The sequence below is a fragment of the Amblyomma mixtum genome, chromosome 5 (assembly GCF_055824585.1).
Source record: "Amblyomma mixtum isolate Tamu chromosome 5, ASM5582458v1, whole genome shotgun sequence".
Lineage (NCBI taxonomy): Eukaryota > Metazoa > Arthropoda > Arachnida > Ixodida > Ixodidae > Amblyomma > Amblyomma mixtum.
The window spans coordinates 32,136,140-32,149,971 of NC_143016.1; the positions used below are offsets into that span (position 1 = coordinate 32,136,140).

General features: G+C 45.3%; 1 protein-coding gene across 1 annotated transcript in view; it reads right to left on the bottom strand.

Moving 5' to 3' along the window:
• The window catches only part of LOC149341685 (uncharacterized), a 187,675-nt gene that overhangs the window by 2,350 nt on the left and 171,493 nt on the right, over positions 1-13,832 (bottom strand). Inside the window, exons 4-7 of the mRNA XM_089542008.1 lie at positions 9,665-9,798; positions 6,762-6,972; positions 5,998-6,134; positions 3,727-3,961 (exon numbers count right to left, since the gene is read on the bottom strand). Coding sequence (XP_089398134.1) covers positions 3,727-3,961; positions 5,998-6,134; positions 6,762-6,972; positions 9,665-9,798 — 717 coding nt within the window. The remainder of the gene's footprint in view (positions 1-3,726; positions 3,962-5,997; positions 6,135-6,761; positions 6,973-9,664; positions 9,799-13,832) is intronic.

Consider the following 13,832-nt stretch of genomic DNA (forward strand, 5'->3'; position numbering starts at 1 on the left):
TTGTCGAGCATGCCTAGCCGCTTATGCCGTACGATCGTAGTTTCCGTAGATTGCGTATATACCATACAGATATCTAAAAAAACTCTGTAAATTCGGAGCCCTCGAATAAGGTGTTGGCCGCTTTCTATGTAAACATTGGGGCGTTAAACTCACAGAACACTAAGACGCTAAACCTTTGATTTAATTCAATTTTGGCACGTGACGCTATAGCGTAGCCGCCCGGAGTCTGCAGTCCGTGGTCTGTAATGCGTAAAGCCGCATTGCTAGCGGGTGTGTACGTCACAAGGCTAACACACATGTGGGCGGAATGGTTTCTGAATCCTTCGCCATCGCAGTTGTACGCGCTGCCGGTTTACACAGCGTCGGCCGCGTAGGTGCACGTATATCAAGGACCCGCCGGCACGCTCTGCTCTTGCTGCAGGCGATGGATCACTTGCATTATTTTCTAATCACTACTCCAGCACCCGACAGCGCACCGATACTTCAGGTGCATTAAACAATTGCTGCCACCTGCGTAGATTTCTGCGACAGCACACATGCCTGTAAGCGAATGCTTCATTTGAGGGAAGCCCGTGATACATGCATGACGCTTCTCCGCGTTTAGGCAACCACGGCGTCGCTTCGGTGATCGCTAAAACTGCCCATCGAAGAACATAACCGGTGCACTGTGCAGGAGTCGGGCTTCTACTCGCACCCGCAGCGCCCGCGAGGAGACGGTCGCAACGGGAGTGGGCAGCAGGCGGAGAGAGAGAGTGCAGCACGCGAACACGGTCAGTCAAAACGCCGCGGAGCGTCGTGGCCGATCAACGCTTCACAATTTTGCAGCTAGAGGGAGGAGCACGGCGCTGTCGTCACGCAGCAAACTTTAGCTTAGGGTTCGTATTGGGAGTGCGAAAGTGACCTCAAAGGGCCACGTGCGGACAGACGACACCTACCACCATGCAGGCGCACTTTGGTCCTCCGTGTGAGCCTGCCATCGTTACAGGTTGCTTGTAAAGATGGCTTTCTTGCATAAACAACCCTCTTACGGCGGTGCGCGCTTTACAAACCACCAAATGTTTTTTTTCTTGGTTTGTAAAGGTGGCTTTGTCTCATACTGAGTAAGTTTGTGGCGGTGCACGCTTTACAGGTAGCCACTGGTGTGTGTGTCATCGGATTACAAAAGCAACCCTCAAGACGGCGACTCTCGAAGGAAATAGGTTGCCTAAAGGGTCTTGTAGCTGTAGGTACTGGGTTCGAGTCCCGGTACAACCAGGAAATCACTGTTTTTCTCGTGGTCTGCACTGCGAGATCCTTGGCTCTGATCAGGGGCGACACGTATATACATGTGCCTTTGCCATAATCCATATGGAAAAGTGTCAACACTTAAGACGGAAAAAGATGCGAAAACATAAGACCCTTTAAAGCATTTTAAATAATTTAAAAAAAAAAACATTTTAAATCATTGCTTCTACGGGCTAAGGTTCAGCTAGAAAGATTGAGAGTGTCACAAGTGCCGAACAGCGTTATTTCTAGAAAATAGCCTATTTAGCACGTTTATTTTCCAATCTGGAAAGTACGCTGCCAATATACCTCGGAGCAGAACTATATCTCAGCCGTTCACACGCACTGGTAGCAACAGCGGCAGCACGCACCAGCTTGAGACATGACAACGACCAATACAGGGGCTTTGAAAAGTCCGAGGTATTCAAACCATGTTCTCTTTTTGCGAACATTTCACATTTTGAGTAGTTCATCTGCCGCGCAGAAAATGATTTATTGGGAAAGTCAGCTCGAAAAGTAGGAGAAAAACGCAAATTAAACTATCTGAGGTTTCTCACACCTCTGCAAAACTTTCAAACCTGAGAGGCGTTAACGTTTGGGCTAGTTGGTAATTTACATTTATCACCACTTTTTAGCCAAAAAAGAGAAAGACAACCAAAAAACGACGAAGCGATATTGACATTTATTAAAATTAGATTTTCATCTAAATGTCGCAGCTTAAAAGTTTATTACTCAGTTCAGGTGACTTCGTAGCTTCATATTAGGTAAATAATAGCCCTAATTGCTTCAGGCAAACGCTGAAAATGATGTATTTCTTTTATGCCGCAGCATGTAACATTACTATTTACATACTTGGTGCGCATTATTTAGCATACGCTGTAGATATTCCAGTACTTTTCTACTTGAAGGGAATGGTTCCAACCTGTTTAAGGGGACAGGGTAAGCCCCATCTTTCCAATGTATTTTGGGGCATATTGTGGTACACTTTTCTCAACAACTAATAAAGATAGCAGCAAGATATTTACTTCATTTTGTTAGAATTTGATCTTCTAGCCACTGTACCAAAATTATTTTAGTATACGAGAAAGAAAATTATTAGCGATTTTTTTACTTTCTACACCCTAATTTTAACGAAATTGTGTATATAATAGTCTTTTAAAACAAACAATATTATTTGCATGCTGATAATTTTGATACAGTAAATTGCCACATATATGTACTGTACACAGAGAAAAAATCAGCTCTATATCTATCGTCATTTCAAAAATAATGGTACCGACGTAACAAAAAATCTTGTTTTGAGAAAACTGAGTTTAAAGTAAACAAAACCTTCTATCCCTACATTTCGACTTAGCCAACTCATTTTGACCAATTTATTCAGTAGGTACCAGCTGCGTAGTCATCATCTAGGTCATCTTGGCGCTTCTTTTCCTGCCGTTTAGCTTCTCGTGCCTGTTTTGTCATTTGCTGCGTAGCTTGATCAGCAAAGTAAACTCGACGCCGATCGACTTGCTTCAGCCAGAGGAGAGTGTTGCTGCCTGGACTTAGTCCGCATCCCTCAAGAACATTAGTTCTAGCGATGGCGCCATAATTGAAGGTCAGAACAGCATCTAATGCAGCAATCTTCAATGTCTATATGCCCGCAAAGACATTTTTTTTTAGCACACTCCTATACGACGTTGTTGAAGGATTCATTTGGGTTTAGGATGGTTGCCAGAGAGCTTGGATGGTTGCCAAAGAGCCTTGATCGTTGCCAGAGAGCTTTTTCTTGCAGCTAAATTCAGTAACAGTTCGAGTTGTTTAGTTTTTAGTAAAAACGGAGAAAACACATCGCTCGTAAAGGGGGCGTGTCGCTGACCGCTTTGCTTTCAGATAGCTTTTTCAGGTTGATATAAATTGCACAAAATGAAGTGTGATATATCAAACGATGCGGAAAAGAACGTAATTTCATATTTAGCAAAAAAATAAAAATTGATATTTTTCAGATTTTTTGCTTACCCTGTCCCCTTAAGAAGCTCTTAGGTCAATACAGCGTAAAGGCATTTATAACTGATAGACTTTCAGTTTGTATCTGCTCGGGCCGCACAGGAGTTTGCCGGACACGTTAGTTTTGATTTTTTTAAATCTTTTTTAAATTGACGCCGGTATGCTATGCGCCGGCTGGTTCCTTGCCGAAGAGGAGAACGTCCAGGCTGGCACTGCTTGTAATAAAAATGACTGTTTGTAATAGAAATGACGTTTTCGCACTACTTCAATATGTTCACAGTGGGCTGGGTGTCGAGCGCTGCTCCTTCTCGGTTAGTTGGAAGTACTGCGATATCGAACTGCAACACTGGCAAAGACGCAAGATATCGAAGTGGTCAAGAGTGAGCGTGTTTTTCTTATTTAGCTGAGACCTAGCTTGGACTGAAGGCAGAGTCTCTAAATGTGCCTAATGCACGCCCGATGCGGCTCCATGCTTACCGGAGCGGCTCTCTGCTATGTGGAAGCCCGGTGTCTGCTGCGAGGCGACGAGCACAGTCTCTTCGGAAGAGAGCGTCAGCAGCTTGGAGAATGTGGCCGTACAGCGGAGCCGCAGCTCGTCGTTGTGATAGTGCCGGGGCTGTAGCACGAAGCGCAGACGGACCACGGTCTCACGCAGGCCGGTTTCGGGCTGTCGGCCCATAGGGTAACGCGTTACGTAACCTGCAGGCATGTGCTACCGGTAGCAGAGCAGGAGAAACGAGATCAGTATAAGTTCGGTGTCCGATATTGCGATGAAGTGTGTTTGAGCACGAACAAACGCTGACATGAAATAACGCACTTCTGTGCACCAAGTTGCTAGACTAATCAAAATCGATTGCTCTCGAGTACCTGAAGTTACTTTAGACTATCTCATGCGTCAACCACTCTCTTAAATATACATGAATTCAATCTTCATAACAATGAGCTATTCTAAGCGTGTCTTGATAGACAATATTTTTTTTTTCTCGAAAAAAAAAAATAAACAAAAGCCGTAGTCATATAGTCTTAAAACCTGGCATCTCAGTTTTGTTGAATACTCCTTAGGTCTACTGTACGTTCCTGCTCCTCAGATGAAAATTGTTTATGTGGTCTTATTTTTTGTACCATTCTTGTCATTTCAATGCTTGTGGCTTTGCTCTTCAAAGAAAATTCACAGCTAATATGTGTGTTAATTACCTGTTGTTGTTGTTATCTGTACACTGTTGCTTCCATTGTATACTGTAGCATACAGGTGCACTCCGTTGTCAAGCAAATGCAAGGCTTTTTTGGGTGCACCTCCTAACATCACATGACAATGAAATACATATATTTTGTATTCATATAGTTAAAGCGACACTGAGGACAAATTAAAGCCGCCCTTTATCGATAAGGTACCTCATTCTAATAAAAAAGAGGCCACTATCATCGAAAACGGAGCTTTTATAAGCTTGAAAATGCTAGAAAATAAATGCAAATATCGCCATCACCGGCTGATTTCGCGAGTAAAGTGTGTGCGTCGACGTTAATTTTTGGGCACGGGTCACAGAGACCCCTCTGTACCCTGCTATTTAGTTCAAAAAGATAGCAAATAGCAAACCGCCCTTTTCAGCAAGAACGCCACAAGTTTGAATTGGCTGGCGGGAAGATATTTATATCCAACTCGCTCGGGAATAAATGTTTCTCGTGCTATCAGAGAAACGCCATCGTACGTAGAAAGAAGAAAAGAATAATTTTCTTACTGCGAATAACCGCATAACGCTGTTCTCAGTCTCTATCTAAGGTAATTTTATATCCCGCACCTTCTGTTGGTTGGTGTCGGCGCTGGTTGCGCTATCTGAGTTGTAGGTGGGTGACCAGTCGTATTAATTTGAAAAGCTTTTTTTTTTTATGTTGTCATGTTGGCTTACCTAGCCGAAAGCTCCCTGCTAGAGGAACATTAGAAAAAAAAATCATTATTTAAATGACTTTCGAAGTATAAGTACACGTGCAGCAGGGTAGGGGAGTCGCGAAACTTTTAGTGGATTTTTGAACTGTAAAAAAAAAATTAATGTTACAGAGAACGGCTCCAAAGACAGTGTCTGTTAAACTTTAGCTGGCAAAAGTCTGCGATTGTAGATATTCCCTAAAGATTTTTTGCAGGCATCATACTCATGTTATATTCATGCATATAAATGCAGCGTTTGCATTTAGATTATAACGTCTGTTATAATTGAGAAGATGATATGGGTACACTATGGTGTACTTAACGTGTGACAGTGCACGCAGTGTTGTATGTTAGGCGCTCTTTGCCTTGAGGCTGCAGTTATTCGTCGTGAATGCTAAGCTATGTCCTGTGCTGTGGAATGTCAGTGCACGTCAAATAACCCCGATGGCCTCAATTAATCTGAAGCCCTCCGTTATGGTGTCGCTCACAGCTCACGTGCAGCTTTGGTGCGTTAACCCGCACAATTCGCAATTCATATGAGGTTTGTTTTCCAAATGGTTAAATGGAGCTGTTAGCGGATGTTTTCGATAGGTATGAAGGGTTTATGGAAACCTGCCAGCTGTCCTGTGCCTTTCCTTTTCACTAAGTAGCCCACAAAAGCGCCGTTTTCTCTGAAAAAAAAAGTTTTTTTTTTATTTTCGGCTCCAAAAAAAGTTGTTTTCATTACTTTAATCTTACTAATGAGCCAGCCTACCGCGAAAGTGCGTGTCAGTGAAAACCCCCATCTACGCATGCAGGAGACATAAAAGCGCAGTTAATGGGCGCACCTCATCGTCGTTGATGAACCACTCAAGTTCAATCTCATCCGTTGTCATGAGAGCGCTGCAGTTGAGGTCGATCTTGTCGCCGACCGAGTAGTACGACTTCACCCCCGTCACCGTTGGCGCGTTCTCCTCTTCGTAAGCTGCGCACGAAAGGACAGTACTTTGTGACGATGAGTGCTGCTGGAGACGCAGTGCTACTTGACCAAAACAAGTTGAAGAACGTCCCCCTACTGCATCAACAGTTTCATCAATGAGAGGATCTTTACGTCAATTATTTCTATCAAACTGACTTCTGTGTCGCAACGCAATTAATAAAATACAATGAAGGCACTGTTCACTTGCTTTTGTTGAGTTTTCGTTTTGAAAAGCTAGAATATTTGCGCAGCTAAACGCTTTTACTTTTTTTTATGATGAGCTCTTCGGGCGATACCCTGTTGTTTTTAGTACATATCGCAATGAGATGATTGCAACATGCACAAAATACAACAGGGCAGCGCCCCCGGTGTTTTCTCTGTAAAGCGACCACAATTTTCTGCATGCACTCATTGCCAGCTTTTAGAACAGATAAAAACGCATGTACGAAGCACGGCGCCAAGAAAATAAAAGAATACTTATCGAGTTACATCCTGCATTTGTTTATACCGCTCTTTGACTTCAGCGCAGGTGGCACCACTACCAGCGATAGCAGGGACGTGGTGCCGCTTAATCCAAACAGCGACGTCCGAGCAAGAAGGGAATTGAAGTAGGGAATGGAAGTTTGTGCGTACTCTTCTCGGTGGCGGGGTGCCTCTGGGTGCCGATGAGCAGCTCCTGGCTGCTGCGCGAGTGGTTCTTGTTGATGGAGGAGGAGCAGCGCAGCCTGAGCAGTCCGTGCGCCAGGTGGCGTGCCGTGATCTGGAAGCGTAGCGTGGACACGGACGCCTGAAGAGCGTTGGCGCGCCGGTACGGACCCTGCCGCGTCACCTGGTGAGCCGGTGCCTGCGGCAGATGGGCGAGGGAGCGGTTGAGGCCAACTCAGTGCGTGCCTCAGGGCACAGTTGCCGACAGGCTGTCGGATATCTGTGCCACTGCATTGCTGCGAGCGTGTTTCGCGGGGCTGGCTACCTAGTGAGAGTCTGTTTTAAAGCCTATGCGCGTCACAGCGAAAGCCAGCAAGTGTCATACCATATAGGCAAAAGAGAAGCGCAAGAAGAAATGCTGGAAGGGAGCATGCTCAAAAACTGCCATTAGGATTCTTGCTACACCACGTCTTTTGGTTTTGAGAAAAAGGAAAATTATGTCTCTGGGGGCCGATTAACGCGCCTTGAGGTAACTTCTTAAATCCGGATGCTATTTCTGGCGACCGGCAATCGCTGTGCCCCAATCTCCTAAGAACTCATTTTTTTTTTATTTGGTACGCTTAAATGTTTCTTTCCGGTACTGCTTTACGTAGTGTCTCGGTACTACATAATTGCCAGAAGACAAATGACTACCTGAGGTTGGAAGCATGAGCATTGTACAAAAATTAAAGAGCTCAGAGAACGAACGAAGCTTCAGTCTCTTAATGAGTGGAGAAAAATCTCTTCTTCTGCAATGCTACTTTGCGAAAAGCGCGGCAATTCGAGCACCGACTGCATGCTGTACGGATGGATGGAGAGATGCTAAGAGCGTCGCCTTTGAAGCGGGGTGGTGACGGATGCCGGCAGGATCTATATTTTTCTTAAAAAAAAAATACTTCACTTAAGCTTAAAAAGTGCTGTCGTGAAGTTTCTCGTTTTTCTAATACCGTTGCCTCTTTTCATTTTTAAATGAATTTTTTCACTTGATTTGCTCTAAAGCCTGCCGCCTAGCGGGCAATATCACACTATGCTCACCAAATATATAAAGCAAACCCGAAAAATTGTTATAAAGCTGCAAACCCGTGTACACTTTAAGAGTGGGCGACGCGATGTGCAGAAGGCGAGACAAGCGCCCTTCAGCAGAGCATTTGGGCGCCTTCAGACAGGGTCGCGACGAAAAGAACAGCCCCTTAGAACACCTCAAACATTCATATCAAGTCCTCGAGGCGCCACTTGCATTATACATAGGCACAGCCGTCTCTGTGTCGCCTCCACCGAAGCCCCGTCTGAATATACGTCGAGCGAAAGTAGCAGAAAGGCATTTGGTTGGGAAGTGGAATGAGAAAAACCGCTTTAAAGACAGCAACGAGAGTATAAAGGGAGGCGACGGTGGTAGGAAACTGCAGCACGTTTCTTGGGAGGCATTGAAGCGTTAAACATTTAGACCCATTCGCATCTCTCCCGTGTCAGTGTGTAAGGCTGCCACTGCGATGACAAGCAAAATCTAGCGAGCCAAGGGGGCCTCTTTAGCGCCAGGAAAGTGAAAAATGCGGCTATCAGAAGAGGAAGAAGGCACGGCGTGAAAACGATGCGTTTGAAGTTTAGGAGAAACCGTCTATGTTAATATTTGATAGCGCCTCTCTTGAGAAGGGTACGCATTACAAAATCGACACTTGTTCGCTAAATGAAGCAGGTGCAGCTATCAGAATATTGTACGTGGCTGGAAGAAGGTTTTGTGCAGAGTGCTAGTTTGATTTTGTTCGAAGTATTCTCTAAACTCCTTAAGACAAAATGGGGCGACAAATTGCAACAGTTACTGTGAATTGACATTATATCAGGACACATAGCAAATCGAAGACATCAATGTGCGTAAATATTGATGGCTTATAAATGTTCAAAATGTTTAATTTAAATTTCTTATGCTAGATTCTTACAGTTGTATTTTAATATGTTCGCGCCACTTTTGGCGGCTTTCGGCAAGAAGAATTGCCTGGCGACAAATTAAAGGGCGCTCACAAATTGCGAAGTTCGTAATGTGCACTACACGCTGCATTCTCCATACGGTGGCTGTACTCAGTATTTTCGCAACCGGCATAAATTCACTACTTTGCCTGCGAACTTTATCATATGGAACATACAAGCACATCACACTATAATGAAAGAACAAGAATCAGTCCGATAATTTTTGTTGAGAGCATTACTGACAAACTGATACAAACGTTTTTTTATGTGTCATACTTTTAAAACTTTTCGGAAACTAAACCTATTTCGGAAACCATCGGTGCCATTCACTGACACGACTGTACCTTAACCTGTTTATGAATTGGAGGAAAAAAAGAACGTCTGTATTATTACATGCAACTGATGGCACGCTAGTAGTTAAGAGAATTCAAGAGAACGTGTTCACCTATCCCGCGAACTGGTTCCCGAAAAGAATACACACAGCTGGCCGGTGCACAGCTAATGAGTACGCAGGTCAGCGGTTGAGAGCCAAGTGCAGCGATCTATAAATCCTGCCTTTACTGTAGAAGCCACTTACTTTGAGCTACACTCTTTAATCATTGTAGAAGTGTGAGAAAAGTTTAAAACATGTACTCAGTCATGGCCCGCTCTCCTCGGCAAAGATGGCAGTGAAACGCAGTTTGTGAGCCCGAGACCATTGTAGTATTTACGCCCTTCAGCACTTCATTTCTTGCTACGATATCACACGTTGCTAATATTGCATCAGCTTTGTGTGCCAGTGCGCTGTCAGCGCCCAGATGAGAGGGGAAACATCGAACTCAAAGATGAGGTCCCGCCTACAAGAGATGCTCGAGTGAAAATTTAAGGTAACTGCATAAATAATCACTCACAGGTTTTCCGTTGACAAACCAGTTGAGAAAAGGCGCTGGTTTAGACGGCCTCGACCGACAGGTGGCGTTGAGCACGTCACCCAGCTGGTAGCGACCACGCACGCCCTCAATGACGGGACCACGTTCCGGCAGCACTGCGGACGGAAGCACAAACATTCCTATAGGTAAGTTCTGTACCTTCATTGTAGCACTCGCCACCGTCGTATTTTTCTCCCACAAATGTCGCATTGTAAATTTCCCGACATTGCCATTGGTTTATAGCCTCTTTTACTGAGTACGTTAATTCAAGGTTCCAATCAATGTTTATTTTCAAGATGGTATCCAAGACATCATTCGATTCCGAGACGGTTTTGAGGCTGAAAGATTTGCGGATCTGACTCTAGATGCCTCACCTAACTAACAGCACTGCAGCGCGCACGGGTAACCAGAACGGTCTCCGGGGCGTCGCCACCAGCATGCTCTCGTGATATATCGCCAGCCAGCTAAACCGCTATCTTCACCAGCACTCAAACCTGCACGTAGTTCTGGAATGGGTCCCCGGTCACTGGGGAATAAAAGGGAACGAACGCTACGCGCCGAAATCACCGAAGTCTGAAAGAACTACGGCACTCCCGCCGAATCATTCCTCCCCCTCCTCCAAATCTTACTCGCCGCGAATCTACTACCAATAGACAAGCGCAAATTCTCTACTATGTGACCTGTACAGTAACCACATACTCAGGCACTCTGCCTCCCCATCCCCTTGTCTGGTATGTGGCGCCTACCCTGACAGACCAGACACATAAGGCTCATTGTTGCGTGGCCAACGTGTCACATAGTCACCACACTATGACTACAACGCGCATTCCTACCCACCCAGATAACGTATTCTTGGGAGAGGTAGGTCGCTTCTCCATTTGCACTCCGCCCACTACTGTGGCTACTGCTTGTTGCCTAGCTACCTGGATCAGGGTCGGGAAATACTTTTTTCTCTCTCTCCAGATGGCTATGTGGCCCCGATATCCTCATGGTGATAACCTTGCTCGTGTTTACATGATAGGTCATTCCATAGCCTCGTTTACATGAATGCGACAGTAGCGCATCGAATTTTTTCGCGTATCTCGCGGAGCCGATGCGCTGCTGTTTACACGTACCGCGTCAGGTCTGGCGGGACCGTGACCCTTTCGCCTGTTGCACGCGGCAGAGGGGTCCAGTGTCACCCCCATCTTGAGCAAAATCTGCTTTGTTATCTGACTTAAAGGGGGGTGGGGGGGAGGTGCATTGTATAGTCACGACAGGGAGGAGGAAGAAGGACACCTCCAAAACCTGTTTCCATTCATCGCTGAAGTCGACTTGCCATTGTCGGTATATCCCGTCTGGCACATTGATGCGATGCGCTTTCCTACAGCATTATCACCGTTTACATGAACGCGATGGGCTAAAATGTTGATGCTATGCGCTGCTGTCGTGTGCAGCTGGTTCAGTAAAGTTGAAAACAAAAATAACCGCCTCATTACAAAAATAAAGTTTATAGCGATAAAATACTGATGATTGCATTTACAATCACGGGCCATCCCAAGCGGCTATGAACGAAAGCTTTACCTTTTCTTAATGTGCTTCTTGTTGTAGTAAAAGGGAATGGGGTGATCCTGGCTTATTGACCAAGGTGTACTTATTCTTCGACCGCGAAAATGCTAGCGCAGAGATTGAAGGCAATTATAATTACTTATTTGATTGAAATCTACAGCTACCACCTGCGAGAAAGTAATAAAAGAAATTTAAAGTGTGCAGCATGGAAGCATAACGGCTAGGTACTCGATGTCGGAGGCAGACGAGATGACTTTAAGTAGAAGGCAATAAATACCCTACCTAAATTCAGGAGTAGTAAACTAGGACGGCGACTATGACGCGAATGAAAATAAAAGGTGGTTGCAGTTTAACGGTGAATACACTAAGCATTACAATTAACGATTAGATCAGTGGAGTGCCTGCTAAGATACATGTTTATTATCTTTTTTCACTTGTAGAGCGCGTTAACCTTTGCATTCTTCTCTTATTTCAAGAATTGTTGATCAAGTCATTTGAAAATAGTCGCTTGCTTGAACCAAACAAGAAATTTAGAGAAAGTATGTGCAGCGACTGGCTTATGTTCCACCTAATTATGGCTGCGAGCGATGTGTTTTCATCTGCAGCAGTCGCTGACTAAAATGATGTAATATAAAATGTTTCACGACCTCCGAGACATGAGCTACGTTTCCCAAATCGGCGGCGTGTAGGGGCAGCAGTAATGAAAAGGTCGGCGCCAGCGGCGAAATTACCGACCGGGGTAAAAACTCGGGAGCTTATGTCGTCAGTTGAGTAGAATGTATGAACTCGGGCAATTGGTTCTGAAGCATTGCAACTCAGTACGTGGCTAGAGGCGATTCTTTATGGGGCGGGCCTGGCTCTGCTTCGCTACGCCAGTGGTACAGGTCACTTTAAAATTGCGAGAACGAAAGTTACATGTGCATTGTGTTGCCATTAAGAGAAAAAAAAACGCTTTGTTTGTAAGGCTGTTTTAACGCCCATAAATGTTGCCAAGGAAACCAAAGTTTCGCAAGCTCTTCCTCCACACACACACACACACACACACACACACACACACACACACACACACACACACACACACACACACACACACACACACACACACACACACACACACACACACACACACACACACACACACACACACACACACACACACACACACACACACACACACACACACACACACACACACACACACACACACACACACACACACACACACACACACACACACACACACACACACACACACACACACACACACACACACACACACACACACACACACACACACACACACACACACACACACACACACACACACACACACACACACACACACACACACACACACACACACACACACACACACACACACACACACACACACACACACACACACACACACACACACACACACACACACACACACACACACACACACACACACACACACACACACACACACACACACACACACACACACACACACACACACACACACACACACACACACACACACACACACACACACACACACACACACACACACACACACACACACACACACACACACACACACACACACACACACACACACACACACACACACACACACACACACACACACACACACACACACACACACACACACACACGCTCACGCTCACGCACACGCTCACGCTCACGCTCACGCACACGCACACGCGCACGCGCACGCACGCACGCACACACGCACGCACGCACGCACGCACGCACGCACACACGCACGCACGCATGCACGCATGAACAGCGCCTAAGATTCATTTAGGCTGACACAACAGCAGGTAATGGAGTAGAAACTGGGCACCTGGCAAAGCTCGCACCGACAATGAAAGACGCTATTTAATTTATCGAATGGTAATGGTGCATGTCACGAGTGATTTGACGCAGCTGCGCAGAATAATCTCTGCAGGCGCTCCAAATATTCTTGGCGCCAAAGAAAGAGAAAAGAGAAATATTGTAAATAAAATGGTCACAATAGTCGCATGACTTAACAAAGAGAATCAAAATGAAGATCGCATCCATGTGCGCTAAACACGAGAAAGGAGTGGCATCCAAGTAACCGTACTAAAGACCAATAGACAACGAAAAAAGAGAGCCTGAGAGCTTAAGTTTTTCGCTTCTCTTGGTTGACCGTCGCATTTGCGTGAAATAAAAGATCAGTCAACAAATTGCTTTTTCTAGCACGGCTGCTGCATTGAGAACCGCTTGCATGAGGTATCTTTTTGTCCCAAAATTAATGCGGGTTCATATCGAGTGGTTCGATTGCCTCATTGGCATCCTGGCAGGCAGGCATCGTTCTCGACAGACCACGGGAAACCACAAGCGCCCCCTGCTTTTACCGCCTTTGTGCAATAGCATTGAAACTGCGACTTAATTCTACGTTTGAAGTTATAATTTATGTCACATCACAGCCTCAAATTCAAGGGAATTGTTCAAACTACTATAAGAATGATTTAATCTGTGTGCATTTTAATCTAGCCGCCTTTCAGGGCTCATGCGGCTGCGTATGTTTTCTTAAGGTTTGGTTTAGATGTCTCCTGGTATTAGAGCGTTC